This window comes from Salmo salar, chromosome ssa09 (genome assembly GCF_905237065.1).
Source record: "Salmo salar chromosome ssa09, Ssal_v3.1, whole genome shotgun sequence".
Taxonomy (NCBI): Eukaryota; Metazoa; Chordata; class Actinopteri; order Salmoniformes; family Salmonidae; genus Salmo; species Salmo salar.
The window spans coordinates 75636799-75652163 of NC_059450.1; the positions used below are offsets into that span (position 1 = coordinate 75636799).

The 15365-nt window shown below is 44.8% G+C and overlaps 1 protein-coding gene across 3 annotated transcripts in view; it reads left to right on the plus strand.

Moving 5' to 3' along the window:
* The window catches only part of LOC106611949 (A disintegrin and metalloproteinase with thrombospondin motifs 2), a 196313-nt gene that overhangs the window by 74005 nt on the left and 106943 nt on the right, over positions 1-15365 (plus strand). For all 3 annotated transcript variants that reach the window (XM_014212651.2, XM_045724030.1, XM_045724031.1), the window contains one exon: positions 4035-4206. In XM_014212651.2, the coding sequence (XP_014068126.2) occupies positions 4035-4206 (172 nt within the window). The remainder of the gene's footprint in view (positions 1-4034; positions 4207-15365) is intronic.

A 15365-nucleotide genomic window follows, 5' to 3' on the forward strand; every position in this document is an offset into this window, starting at 1 on the left:
CATTGATGAAAGAGGACAAAGGAGGCTGACACAAATTGTGCAGAGCAACAGACTGGCTACCGTTAGTCAACTGACAGTCCAGTGCAACATTGGTGCCCAAAGACCCATAAAAGAATGCACAACTTGTCACGGATCCCTCCGGAACTTTCATTACGCACACCTGTCCTCTGTTCCCACTGATTAGTACTTGTATAAGTGTGCCCTTTGGTTTCCATTGGGCTGTCGATTATTGGAACAATGTCTGTTGGTGCTGTGTGTTTTGGCTTTCGTGCTATTGTGGATTGCGCAGATTTAGGGTCTCGTCCCGTGTGTTATTTACTTGAGGTACTCCTCTCTCTTTTGTTTGGGTTTCAACCCTGTGTTTTTGTTATTTGTTTCTTTGTTCTTCGTCCTCATGCCTTTACACGGCACGCCATAATTTGGGCTCAGTAAAAAAAAAAAATTACGCATTCCTGCGTCTGTCTCCCGATCCTTGATACCAGCATGACAGAATAATCGACCATTGAGGGAGACAGCGGGAATGGCCCGTCCGGCACCGCCGCAACTTCGGCAGCTGCAACTGGGTCGTCCGACGTCGCCACAATGGGTCCGTCTGACGACGCATCTTCAGCAGCTGCAACTGGCCCTTCTGAAGCCACCACAACCGGTCCGTCCAACGCCACTGCTACTGGTCTGTCCGACGCCGCCATAACTGCGTTCCTGTGATCGTCCTCGAGATCGGTGTCGTTGCGTTGCTTGTGCAGCGCGTCAGGGGGGTACTGTCACGGATCCCTCTGGAACTTTCATTGCACACACCTGGCCCCTATTCCCACTGATTGTATTTGTATATATGTTCCCTTTGTTCACCATGGTGCTGTCAATTATTGTTCCAATGTCCGTTGGTTAAAAGTAGTGCACTATATAGGGAAACGGGTGCAAGTCTCCTCTTGGTTGTGTGGGCCGTGGAGCTCTGAGATGATGACTTCCAGGCCTCAGGAGGGTTGTGGTTTGTGTCAGGGTCTCAATGACCAGAAAGGTAATAATAGCCTACTGTCTTCGAGGGCTACGTTTAGTGTGTGTGTGTGTGTGTGTGTGTGTGTGTGTGTGTGTGTGTGTGTGTGTGTGTGTGTGTGTGTGTGTGTGTGTGTGTGTGTGTGTGTGTGTGTGTGTGTGTGTGTGTGTGGCATTAAGGCAAGAGCCAAATAGAAATTGAAGTGTATGGTCTAGACTCTAGATCAGGGATGGGCGACTGGTGGCCCTCCGTTTTGTAGGCCCAAAGACCAATAAAAAAAATAACTCAGTCCGGGACTCAAATTACTGTTGAGAGTTAGAATAAAAATTGTTGAGACACTGCTGCCCCTCATGATGAGTTCTGTTTTTTTGTGGACCCCACCCCCATCAAAGTTGCCCATCCCTGGTCTAGATGAATCAGAATTGTAATAATGAGTGTTCCTCTGCTTTGCATGTAGTGTCCATTTCAATTCCATTGATAAAGTGTCTGGAATAAATAGCTGGTGTGAGATGGAGATCCTCTATCAGGGAAGGGATTTTACCAGTAGTGTTCTCTGATCTTAAATGGTTATATTTAATCATATTTTCCATCATTCTTTATTCTCTGATATTGAATAGAAGAAAGTTCCAGACAGTTGTCCAATAAACTCCCTTAATTCTCCACTGGTCCCTAGCTGCTTCCTTGTTCATGTTTCCTTGTTCCTGTTTCTGAGAGAACACGATGCGCTCTCTCTCTCTGGAATCTATAGAGACTCTGATGTTTTATTCACTCTTCTTTTAGTCTGGAGATGTCCAGTCCTCTCTCTCCCACCCTCCTTCCTCTCCCTCCTCCTCCTCACTGTCTCTGATCAATCTGACCATGTCTCCCAGTCCCACATGTCATATTGTTCTTTGACATGGCTCTCCTCTCCCGTCTGCTTGGTATTCCGGAGCGGGAAGCCATGCACCAGCACAGATCCATCAACTCCGATCGGAATGCCGCACCACGGCTCAGAGAGAAGAGAGGGATGAGTGGAGAGAGCGAGACAGAGAGCGAGAGAGAGAGCGCTCAGGGGAGAACCCATCGCTAAGACACCAAGTCATTGAGAAGACACTAAGCTATAGTGACTGGCACCACTGACGGGGATCCTAATAATACTGCTGATTCACTGACATTATTCTGCACTGACGGGGATCCTAATAATACTGCTGATTCACTGACATTACTCTGCACTGACATGGATCCTAATAATACTGCTGATTCACTGACATTACTCTGCACTGACAGGGATCCTAATAATACTGCTGATTCACTGACATTACTCTGAACTGACATGGATCCTAATAACACTGCTGATTCACTGACATTACTCTGCACTGACGGGGATCCTAATAATACTGCTGATTCACTGACATTACTCTGCACTGACAGGGATCCTAATAATACTGCTGATTCGCTGACATTACTCTGCACTGACAGGGATCCTAATAATACTGCTGATTCACTGACATTACTCTGCACTGACAGGGATCCTAATAATACTGCTGATTCACTGACATTACTCTGCACTGACAGGGATCCTAATAATACTGCTGATTCACTGACATTACTCTGCACTGACAGGGATCCTAATAATACTGCTGATTCGCTGATTACTCTGCACTGTAGTTATCCTGTATTAGTGTAATTCTCCCCTGCAGTAGCTGTAATGTCAGGTAATGATATAAATGACTCTTAAAAGCTAAAGTCTAGATATCTTATGTTAATTAAATCAATCAAATATCGTAACAAAATGACATTGTACATCTCACTATTAATATTCCCAAACATGATGAGGTTGTAATGTATTGCCCCTCTTTTAATATCATCCCTTCCTGTCCAAATCATGGGTGTAGTTGAATGGATGAACCTGAAATGCCATTCTATTCCCCTACTGCCCACTTCTTTTGGACAAAGCCACATATCCACATATCAGACAGGGCTCTGGCCAAAATAAGTATTTGATCTTTAGCCCTCTAATGAAAATGTGGACCTTGGAGCCAGTTCACTGCTTTTTATTGAATTGTTCCCCTGTAATCAGGAAGTGATTTAGACCTGGGACACCAGGTGAGTGCAATTCATTATCAGGTAGAACAGAAAAGCAGCAGTACTCCAGACCTCGTAGGGTAAGATTTGAACACCCCTGACCTATAGTAATTCCCTGACGTATTGAGTGAGATGTAGTCCAGAGGTGTACTGTACTGTAGAGAAGAGTCAATAGGAGTTAAAGTAGAGGTGAGACATTTCTGCACAAGGAACCACTGTGGATTAGTGTGCTGTTTTTGAGTTAGTTCTGCTTCGGTGCAGCTCTCGGTGTAAGCATTGGAATAACAGCACTCTCACTGAAAACTTACCCCAGCTTTTTTGCCAAGCAACAATGTCTCTAATTTCTCCCTCCCACACTTCACACTCCTGCATTAGGATCATACACCATCCCTTCTTCATCCTGTCAGAGGGAGGAGGGAAGGCCACAGCGAGCGGATCAGGTGGATGACTGTTTGTGTCTCTCTCTTTTTTATGTCTTTCTCTTATTTCTTTTCCCTGTAAAGCCCCAGAATCCTCCTCTTCAGTTCTCCCCCATGGCTTCGCACCTCTGCAGTCGGTTGCCGTGGTAATTACCAGTTGTCTAAACAGACAGATGGAGTTAGAGAGAGTGACGGGCAATTTTCTGAGCCCCTGTTTTTCTGTGTGTGTGTGTCAGAGTGGGGAGCGGGGTAGGGGGAATTACCTGACAGGGAATGTAAGAGCAGAATCCGACCTGGACAAGCTTATTTCCTCCCACGGTGGCTCTGATACCAGGTCTCTCTCTCTCTCTCTTCTGTCCTTGGAAGTGTGCCTTATCCCCAGGATTTTAGCAGGGGAAAGTTTAAAAACAGGGATGACTTGTGGATGAGTGGATGAGCCCCTAACCAGGCTTATTATGTCATGATTATTATGCATTGTACTAAGATGGACTAACTGAGAGTCCTCTCTCTCTCCCTTCCTCCCTCCTCTATCTCTCCCTCTCTCTCTCTTTCTCTCCCAGGCTGGTATGATCAGGACAGAAGAGGAGGAGTTCTTCATCGAGCCGGTGGAGAGGGGGGATGGAGTGATGGGGGAGGAGGAGGGAGGAGGAGGGCGTCAACACATCGTCTACCGCTCCTCCTCTGTGAAGAAGATGCCAGTCAGCGGCCTCGCTGCAGGCTACCACTCTAGAGGTCTGTGATTGGTTTACCTACTTCCTGCTTACCAACGTGGCATATGACATACTTCACCACAGACTAGCACTCCAAACCTGTGATCGCACAGTACATGGTTGTGTGTTCATGTGTGCATTCATGTTTGGGAATGACAGACTGGTATAACACCCCAATTTCATGTTGGGGTGTTAGGTGATGTTGTGAATGTGAGATTCACCAGCACCTTGTTATCAAAACATCTGTGTTCTAATAGCAGTTTATTCAACAGGGTCTATTTCTGCTATTCACTGTAATGTAAGATGATGAGACTGCAATTATTTAAGACTTTTATGCGTGAGATGGAAGTCTTGGACATTATATCATCTTCATCGATTTGGCACCTAGAGGTCCATCAATAATGGGGGAGAGAGAGAGAGAGAGAGAGAGAGAGAGAGAGAGAGAGAGAGAGAGAGAGAGACCCTTCCAAACTTCAACTACTTGCACATTGTTACAACATAGCCAATATTATAACATTTGAAATGCCTATATTCTTTTAAAACTTTTGTGGGTTGTCACGCCCTGACCATAGAGAGCCATTGTTTCTCTATGGTGTAGTAGGTCAGGGCGTGACTAGGGGGGTGATCTAGTATATCTATGTTGTGCTGTAGTTTCTTTTTCTATGTTGGTGTTTTGTATGATTCCCAATTAGAGGCAGCTGGTAATTGTTGTCTCTAATTGGGGATCATATTTAAGTAGTTCTTTTTCCCACCTGTGGTTGTGGGATCTTGTTTTTGTGTAGGTGCCTATTTGCACTTTACTGTCTTCACGTTTTGTTTGATCATTTATTGTTTTGTATTTTGCTGAAGTTTCACGTTATAATAAAGATGTGGAACGCTACTCACGTTGTGCCTTGGTCCAATCATTACGACGATCGTGACAGAAGATCCCACCACAACGGGACCAAGCAGCGTGCCCAGGAGGAGAGTGTATCCTGGATTTGGGAGGAGATCCTGGATGGGAAGGGATCCTGGACTTGGGAGGAAATCCTGGCAGGACAGGAACGCCTTCCTTGGCAGGAGCGGCAGACGGAAGGTTATGATGGAGGTCAGCGACGACTCCAGGGTTCGCGGCCACATAGAAAGCCCAAAAAACATCCCGAAAATATTTTTGGGGGGGCGCACAAGGGGTGGTCGGCAAAACCGAGGAGTGAACCAGAGCCAGTCTGAGAGAAGAGGGAGAAACTGGAGGAGAGTGAATGGAGAAAGTCAGAGACCGTCAGAGAGTGGATGGAGGTATTGGAGGAGAAAGAGCAGATAGAGTTGTTGAGTTGGTGGAAGATGTACGACATTTTCCCAAAGGAGCGTGTAATCAGTTTAATGCCACCTGAGTCAGCTCCCCGTACTCATCCTGAGGAGCGTGCTATTAGTCTGGTGACATCTGTGCCGGCTCCACGCATCAGGTCTCCAGTACGCATCCACAGCCCAGTAAGTCCTGTGCCAGCTCTCCACACTCTCCTTGAGGAGCGTGTCATTTGTCCGGTGCCATGTGTACCGGTTCTACGCACCAGGTCTCCAGTGTGCCTCCACAGCCCAGTACGTCCTGTGCCAGCTCCTCGCACTCACCGTGCGAAGTGTGTCATCGAACCGGTACCATTGATGCCGGTTATACGCACTTGGTCTCCAGTATGTCTCCACAGCCCAGTACGCCCTGTGCCAGCTCCACGCACCAGGTCTCCAGTGCGCCTCCCCAGTCCGGTACGTCATGTGACGGCCCCACGCATCAGGCCTCCAGTGCGCCTTCACAGTCCAGAGCTTCCGGCGACAGTTCCCAGTCCAGAGCTTCCGGCGACGGTTCCCAGTCCAGAGCTTCCGGCGACGGTTCCCAGTCCAGAGCTTCCGGCGATGGTTCCCAGTCCGGAACCTCCGGCGACGGTTCCCAGTCCGGAACCTCCTGAGACGGTCCACAGTCCGGAACCTCCTGAGACGGTCCACAGCCCGGAAACTCCTGAGACGGTCCACAGCCCGGAAACTCCTGAGACGGTCCACGGTCCGGAACCTTCAGCGAGGGTCAACGGTCCGGAGCTTCCAAACACAGCGTCCAGTCCTGCTCCATGGCTGGAGTCTTCTTCTGCGCCGGTGCTCAGTCCAGGGCTGGTGTCCAGTCCCGCTCCATGGCAGGAGCCTTCCTTGACACCGAGGTCCAGTCCAGGCACAGTGTTCAGCCCGGGTCCATGGCTGGATCCGCAAGCTGAGCAGGTTCTTTGGCCCGCACCAGAGCCGCCCCCGATGCTGCCGGATCCGCGAGCTGAGTGGGTACTTCGCCCTGCACCAGAGCCACGACTGACACTGATCACCTCCCCACTACCCTCCCCATTTGGTTTCAGGTTTTTCGGCCAGAGTCCGCTCCTTTGGGGGGGGGGGTGATCTAGTATATCTATGTCTTTGTTGTGTTCTAGTTTCTTTTTCCATGTTGATTCCCAATTAGAGGCAGCTGGTAATTGTTGTCTCTAATTGGGGATCATATTTAAGTAGTTATTTTTCCCACCTGTGGTTGTGGGATCTTGTTTTTGTGTAGGTGCCTATTTGCACTTTAATGTCTTCACGTTTTGTTTGATCATTTATTGTTTTGTATTTTGCTAAGTTTCACGTTATAATAAAGATGTGGAACGCTACTCACGTTGCGCCTTGGTCCAATCATTACAACGATCTTGACATGGGTGTAATATTTACTGTTAATTTTTTATTGTTTATTTCCTGTCTATTTCACTCGCTTTGACAATGTAAACATATGTTTCCCACGCCAATAAAGCCCATTGAAATGAATTGAGAGAGAGACCCAGTTAAGATCTCAGGAAGGAGTAACAACGACCACCGCCACCTACTGAGACTGGGTTTCTTCTTTCCCTTTCTCTTACCCCTGTCCTCCTTCATGTTCATCCTGCTCTCTCTTCACCCTAGCACTGTGCTGATAAATTAGCGACATTAATGTATTCATTTATGATCTAATTTTGAATCAATGAATCATTTATTCAAATCTGCCACGCAGGGTCTACCTAACGACCTGCCTATTAATAAATATCTTATTCATTTCCTGGTCATGGACAGTCAGTGTATTGGCCAGCTAAATTTAGCCTTTTGTTCCATGACACACAGGGCATTGATTCACACCTTTTCTACAGCTTATGGTGCGAAAAATCTCTCTAAGTGGAGAGAGCAACCTTTATTATTAATGTTGCACATTCATCAATGAATCGCTGCTGTTGAAAACTCGGCATTATCATTATTTTACCAGACAGACAGAGGATCCTATATTTCAACCTGTCTTGTCTCTCCCTCCCTCTCTCTTTCTATATTTGCACCTTTTCTTTCCTCCCTCTTCATTTTCTCTCATCCATCTTTCCATTCCTCATATTGGTCTGACATCACTCTCTTCTCCACTTCCTTTTTTCATCTCTTGTTTTCCCTTTCCTCACCTTTCTTCCTTTCCTTTGACTCCACATCCTCTCATCCTCATGTTTCATCCCTCTTTCTCTTTCTTCTCCCACCCCTCACTGTATCTGTGAGTAACAACAGGACACTGTCCAGGACTGTCTGAGGAGAGCAATGTGTTTTTGTCCAGGGGGCTTAGACATGCACAGACAGATGGACCACTACATAGATTTTTCCCACAATCCTCATCTGGCCTGGGTGCACTCACACCATAGAAATAGCCCCGATAGAATGTACAGGCAGATCTATATTTCACATGGAGTTGGTACATTTCGGATGTTTTGTTGTAGAATAAACCTATGGAACTATAGGCTGTGATTCCGCAGGTCAGACCAATGGGGTAGTGAGACTGGAGGAGCTGGGTGCTGTGTTGGTTCTGACTCTGTTTTCAGTGGAACAGTGAGGGGTCAGAGAGAGGCTAATGGTGCCAGTCACTGTAGCTTAGTGTCTACTCACTGCCTTAGTGTCTAAGTGAGGGGTTCTCCCCTGAGCGCTCTCTCTCTCTCTCATTTCTCTCTTCTCTCTCTCTCTCTCTGCCCTTCTCTCTCTCTCTTTCTCCCTGCTTGTTCCATACCTTGCCGTATCAACATGGTGGGTCATGTGATGTAAGAGTTTTAGCAGAGGGTCGTGACTAAGCATTGACTAAAAAGAGTTTCCAGTGACTTTCAGTACAGCTTAAACACTTTTGGAGTGTGTGTGTGTGTGTGTGTGTGTGTGTGTGTGTGTGTGTGTGTGTGTGTGTGTGTGTGTGTGTGTGTGTGTGTGTGTGTGTGTGTGTGTGTGTGTGTGTGTCTACCTTCACATAAGACCAGGATGATAACATACCATAAATGGCTGGAACGTGCAGAAAGAGCTACCTTTTATCTCCTGTGTGAATCGACTCTCTCACATGTTGCTTGACACAGCAGGCCTTGTCTTACATACGTTACTTGAGTTGATCTCTATCTGATCAGACAGTACACCAACTCCTATCTGTCTCCATCAGCTAACCTACTGCCCCAAAGCAACATGGCTCCATTCCACACTGACGGCTTCATATTCGCCCCAAAGCAAGATGGCTTTGCTCCACAGTCTGTCTGAGTGAAGGAAGGAAGGCAGACAGGAGATATCTCTATCTCTAGGCCCTTGTCGACTCCCCCTCACACATCTGAAGATCTAGGACAGTGTTTCCCAATGCATTGGTTTTCATAAAGATGTAGATAGCATAGTGGGTGTACTGTAAAAAGCTGTTGATGATAGGTAGGCGTAACAGGATACTGTATCCTGTCATTTACACTAACACCAGCTGGCCTCTGTAGGATGTCATGGTTATCAAAGAATAGAATCCATAGATATGAAGGATGTTACAGTGGTAACTAGTACCATAGACCTGAACTACCCGGATAGAGGCGATGGACACACACATGGATTGCATAAATACACAGTACACACTTAAGACACACATACACCACACACAGTATGAGAGAGCCTTGGTCCAGGGTAAATTATACACAGTATGAGAGAGCCCTGGTCCAGGGTAAATTACACACAGTATGAGAGAGCCTTGGTCCAGGGTAAATTATACACAGTATGAGAGAGCCCTGGTCCAGGGTAAATTATACACAGTATGAGAGAGCCCTGGTCCAGGGTAAATAATACACAGTATGAGAGAGCCCTGGTTCAGGGTAAATTACACACAGTATGAAAGAGCCTTGGGCCAGGGTAAATTATACACAGTATGAAAGAGCCCTGGTCCAGGGTAAATTATACACAGTATGAAAGAGCCCTGGTCCAGGGTATATTACAGGCATTTGTAGAGGAGATACTATAGCAGCCAGCTGCTTCCTTTCTTCTCCTCTGTGACCTCTGACCTCTCTCTTTCTATCTCTCTCTCTCACTCTCCTTCTCGCTCTCTGTATCTCTCTCCCTCTCTCTCGTTGTCTCTGTCTCTCTCTCTCTGTGTCTCTGTCTCTCTCTTTCCTCTCCCTCTCTCTCATTGTCTCTCTGTCTCTCTCTCTCTCTGTGTCTCTGTCTCTCTCTTCCACTCCTCTCTCTCTCACTCTCTCTCTCTCTCCCTGTTTTACAGCATTTCTCACGTTTGACTCCTGTGGGTCTATGTCTCTACAGTGTGTCTCAGTGTTCTCGGCAGGCAGGTCTCTTTTCGAGCCGTCACTCTGTGCGCCACACCACTGCCGTTCCAGATGAAGCTCCTGGGTAATAGCAGGGCCGGTCCTGTCTGCTGCCACCAACACTGCCACCAACAATGTTATGACCCACACTTCTGGAGCACAGTGTGTGTGTGTGTGTGTGTGTGTGTGTGTGTGTGTGTGTGTGTGTGTGTGTGTGTGTGTGTGTGTGTGTGTGTGTGTGTGTGTGTGTGTGTGTGTGTGTGTGTGTGTGTGTGTGTGTGTGTGTGTGTGTGTATTTGTATGAGAGAGAGAGCATGATTATAGTGTCTGTGATAGAGTTTATTTCATTATAGTGATTACAGTGTTTTAAAAAGATTAGCACCTTTTCTTCCAGTGTAGGATAGACCGTGATCACTGGGAAACTTCCTAGCAGCCCGTCTTCACACGTTTGTAATGTGTGTGTGTCTGTGGGTCTGTGAGTGATCATTAAGCTGTTAATGTAGCATTTAGCTACACTTGGCCTCACGGAAATCATTATTGTATTCATGTAAAGTGATAAACATAAGGATAACAGATTATTTGCTAATAGAGTAGCATCACTTCTTATGTAACCATCCTCAGGATAGCAGCTCATAGATAATGAGATGGCGTGTGACTTTCTTCCCCTCCTCATTACACACGCATGAACACACCCACAAGCAAAGTTGCCGTGCTAAGTATGGCACTCTGCAGAGAGGTGTGGGACCAACTGCCATTGCAGAGTGCTCGCTTGACATGCATGCTTGTACAGGCCTCAGTTTTGACATGGTTTCCTCATGTTTAACTGAGCTGTAATATTCCCTGTACGACCGCTGAGCAAATGACTGGATAATGTTATCTTGTAATGTGTGTTTACAGAGACCGGAACATGACATTACAGCAGTGTGTGTGTGTTCATTAGAATGTGTGTGACTGCATGTCAGCGATGTGCATTTGTGTGTGTGTGTGTGTGTATGCAGGCTGTGGTACTAAACTGGGATCTTATGAACAGCCAACAAGAATATAATGTGTAGCCATGTGAGTGTGTTAGGCTGCAGTGATAAACCACAGAGTGTATCTTGTCTACACTGAAGGACAAAATATTAGGAACACCTGCTCTTTCCATGACATAGACTGACCAGGTGAATCCAAGGCGAAAGTTATGATGCCCATTGATGTCACTTGTTAAATCCACTTCAATCAGTGTAGATGAAGGGAAGGAGACAGGTTAAAGAAGGATGTTTAGACCTTGAGACAACTGAGACATGGAGTGGGTATGTGTGCCATTCAGAGGGTGAATGGGCAAGACAAAATATTTATAGTTCTTTCAGAAAGTATTCATACTCCTTGACTTATTCCACATTTTGTTGTGTTAAATCCAGAATTGAAAATGGATTAAATATAATTTTTTCTCTCACCTATCTACACACAAAACCCATTAATGACAAAGTGAACAAAATATATTTTTTACGTTTTTAAAAGTGCAAATGAAATACAGAAATACCTAATTTACATAAGTATTCATACCCTTGAGTCAATGCATGTTAGAATTACCTTTGGCAACCATGACAGCTGTGAGTCTTCCTGGGTAAGTCTCTAAGACCTTTGCACACCTAGATTGTACAACATTTGCACATTATTCTTTTTTTTTAATTCTTCAAGCTCTGTCAAATGGGTTGTTGATCATTGCTAGACAGCCATTTTCAAGTCTTGCCATACATTTTCAAGCCGATTTAAGTCAAAATTAGGCCACTCAAAAACATTCAATGTTGTCTTGTAAAGCAACTCCAGTGTATATTTGACCTTGTGTTTAAAGTTATTGTCCTGCTGAAAATGTGTCTCCCAGTGTCTGCAGACTGAACAAGGTTTTCCTCTAGGATTTTGCCTGTGCTTAGTCCTATTCCATGTATTGTTATCCTAAAAAAAACTAGTCGTTGCCGATGACAAGTATACGCATACAGGTAACATGATGCAGCCACCACCATACTTGAAAATATGAAGAGTGGTACTCAGTGATGTGTTGTGTTGGATTTGCCCCAAACATAGTGCATTGTATTCAGGACATGAGGTTAATTTCTTTGCCACATTTTTTGCAGTTTTACTTTAGTGCCTTTTTGCAAACAGGAATATTTTGGTTCTGTATAGACATGTATGTGTGGGGTATAGAGATGAGGTAGTCATTCAAAAATCATGATAAACACTATTATCGCACACAGAGTGAGTCCATGCCATGTTATGCACTGTTTTACTCAACTTACAGTATTTAGGCTTGCCATAACAAATTGGTTGAATAGACTTCAGCTTTTCATTTTACACTTTGACATTATGGTTTATTGTGTGTAGGCCAGTGACAGAACATCTTAGTTTAATCCATTTTAAATTAAGGCTGTAACACAACAAAATGGGGGAAAAGTCAAGGGATGTGAATACTTTCTGAAAGCAATGAAGGCACACCAGTTCAAATGTGTCAAGAACTGCGACGCTGCTGGGATTTTCACACTCAACAGTTTCCTGTGTATCAAGAATGGTCCACCACCCAAAGGACATCCCACCAACTTGAACTAACTGTGGGAAGCATTGGAGTCAACATGGGCCAGAATCCCTGTGGAATGCTTTCGAGACGTTGTTGTGTTCCTAATGTTTTGTACACTCAGTGTAAATTCAGCCATGAAACCAGTATACTGGGGCTCACTATGCTACCCAGGCAACAAGATCTCATAGTTTTCCTTTGAAGTTTCTTACGCAATAATTGGGTGTGATTACAGAGTTAATTCCGTGTGGTTGCAAGGTCAAGACAGAAACAACTCAAAGGTTAAGGTTAGGGCTATGGTTTAGGAAGGCATACAGTCCAGGTGACAAATTAGGAAACACCTACTCATTCAAGGGTTTTTCTTTATTTTTACTATGTTCCAAATTGTAGAATAATAGTGAAGACATTAAAACTATGAAATAACACATATGGAATCATGTAGTAACCAAAAATATATTTTATATTTGAGATTCTTCAAAGTAGCCTCCCTTTGCCTTGATGACAGCTTTGCACACTCTTGGCATTCTCTCAACCAGCTTCATGAGGTAGTCACCTGGAATGTATTTCAATTAACAGGTGTGCCTTTTAAAAAGTTAATTTGTGGAAATTCTTTCCTTCTTAATGCGTTTGACCCAATCAGTTGTGTTGTGACAAGGTAGGGGTGTATACAGAAGATTTGGTAAAAAACCAAGTCCATATTATGTCAAGAACAACTCTGATAAGCAAAAAGAAATAACAGTCCATCATTACTTTAAGACATGAAGGTCAGTCAATACAGAACTCTTCAAGTGCAGTCACAAAAACCATCAAGCTCTATGATGAAACTGGCTCTCATGAGGACCACCACAGGAAAGGAAGACCCAGAGTTACCTCTGCCTCAGAGGATAAATTCAATAGAGTTACCAGCCTCAGAAATTGCAGCCCAAATAAATGCTTCACAGAGTTCAAGTAACAGACACATCTCAACATCAACTGTTCAGAGGAGAATGCGTGAATCAGGCCTTCATGGTTGAATTGCTGCAAAGAAACCACTACTAAAGGACACCAGTAATAATAAGAGACTTGCTTGGGCCAAGAAACACGAGCAATGGACATTAGACCAGTGGAAATCTGTCCTTTGGTCTGATGAGTCCAAATTTGAGATTTTTGGTTCCAACCACCGTGTCTTTGTGAGACGCAGAGTAGGTGAACGGATGATCTCCGCATGTGTGGTTCCCACTGTGAAGCATGGAGGAGGTGGTGTGATGGTGTAGGGGTGCTTTGCTGGTGACACTGTCAGTGATTTATTTAGAATTCAAGGCACACTTAACCAGCATGACTACCACAGCATTCTTCAGCGATACGCCATTCCATCTGGTTTGGGCTTAGTGGGACTATCATTTGTTTTTCAACAGGACAATGACCCAACACACCTCCAGACTGTGTAAGGGCTATTTGACCAAGAAGGAGAGTGATGGAGTGCTGCATCAGAATACCTGGCCTCCACAATCACCCGACCTCAACCCAATTGAGATGGTTTATGATGAGTTGGACTGCAGAATGAAGGAAAAGAAGCCAACAAGTGCTCAGCATATGTGGGAACTCCTTCAAGACTGTTTGAAAAGCATTCCAGGTGAAGCTGATTCAGAGAATGCCAAGAGTGTGCAAGCTGTCATCAAGACAAGCAGTGGCTACTTTGAAGAAACTCAAATATAAAATATATTTATAAAATGTTTGGTTACAACATGATTCCTTATGTGTTATTTCATAGTTTTGATGTCTTCACTATTATTCTAAAATGTAGAAAATAGTAAAAAATAAAGAAACTCTTGAATGAGTAGGTGTGTCCAAACTTTTGACTGGTAATGTATGTCGACATTCTCAGGACCTATTCAAACATCTGAAATGTAAGTATATTTCCAGTGATCAGGCTGACCCAGGAGCCTTCAGGGCAGATGGAACATTCATGGCTGATCCAATAACATGAGAGGAATGGTAGTTATTCAAATGAAGGAGACTTTGAACAGATGAAGGTTGTGATGTTTTGGGGTTGTGATGTTTTGGGTTTGTGATGTGTTGAGGTTGGGATGTGTTGGTTGTAGTCGCTGGCCTTACTGCATGGAGAATCAGAGGCAGAAACATATTTTTTTTCCAGTGGTGTAAAGTACTTGAGTCAAAATACTTTAAAGTACTACTTAAGTCGTTTTGGGGGGGTACCTGTACTTTACTTCACAAATAATATTTTTGACAACTTTTACTCCACTACATTCTTCAAGAAACATTTTTACTTTTTACTCCATACATTTTCCCTGACACCCAGAAGGACTTGTTATATTTGGAATTTTTAGCAGGACAGGAAAAGGGTCCAATTCACACACTTATCAAGAGAACATCCCTGGTCATCCCTACTGCCTCTGATCTGGCGGACTCACTAAATCCAAATGCACTGTTTGTAAATGATGTCTGAATGTTGGAGAGTGCCGCCGGCTGTCCGTAAATAAATAAAAAACAAGAAAATGGTGCTGTCTGATTTGCTTAATATAAGGAATTTTGGGGTGGGAGGGTGGACAGTGCAAGTGTTGGGGTGGTAACGTTGAAAGCCAGGCGGGCTGCAGCATTCTGGATAAGTTGCAGGGGTTTGATGGCACAACCTGGGAGCACAGCCAACAGAGATTTGCAGTAGTCCAGACGGGAGATGACAAGTGCCTGGATTAGGACCTGCGCTACTTCCTGTGTGAGGTAGGGTCGTACTCTACGGATGTTGTAGAGCATGAACCTGCAGGAGCGAGTCACTGCTTTGATGTTTGCAGAGATCGACAAGGTGCTGTCCAGGGTCACGCCAAGGTGATTCGGTTGAGTGACCCGTCTTGAAGCCTGACTGGTTAGGGTCAAGAAGATCATTCTGAGAGAGATAGCAAGAAAGTTGATCAGAGACAGTGTTTTGGAAAGAAAAAAAAAGAAGAGATACAGGTCTATAGTTTTTGACGTCAGATGAGTCAAGTGTTTTTTTGAGGAGGGGAGTGACTCAGGCCATTTTGAAGTCAGAGGGATGAATTGATGAGGGAAGTGAGGAAT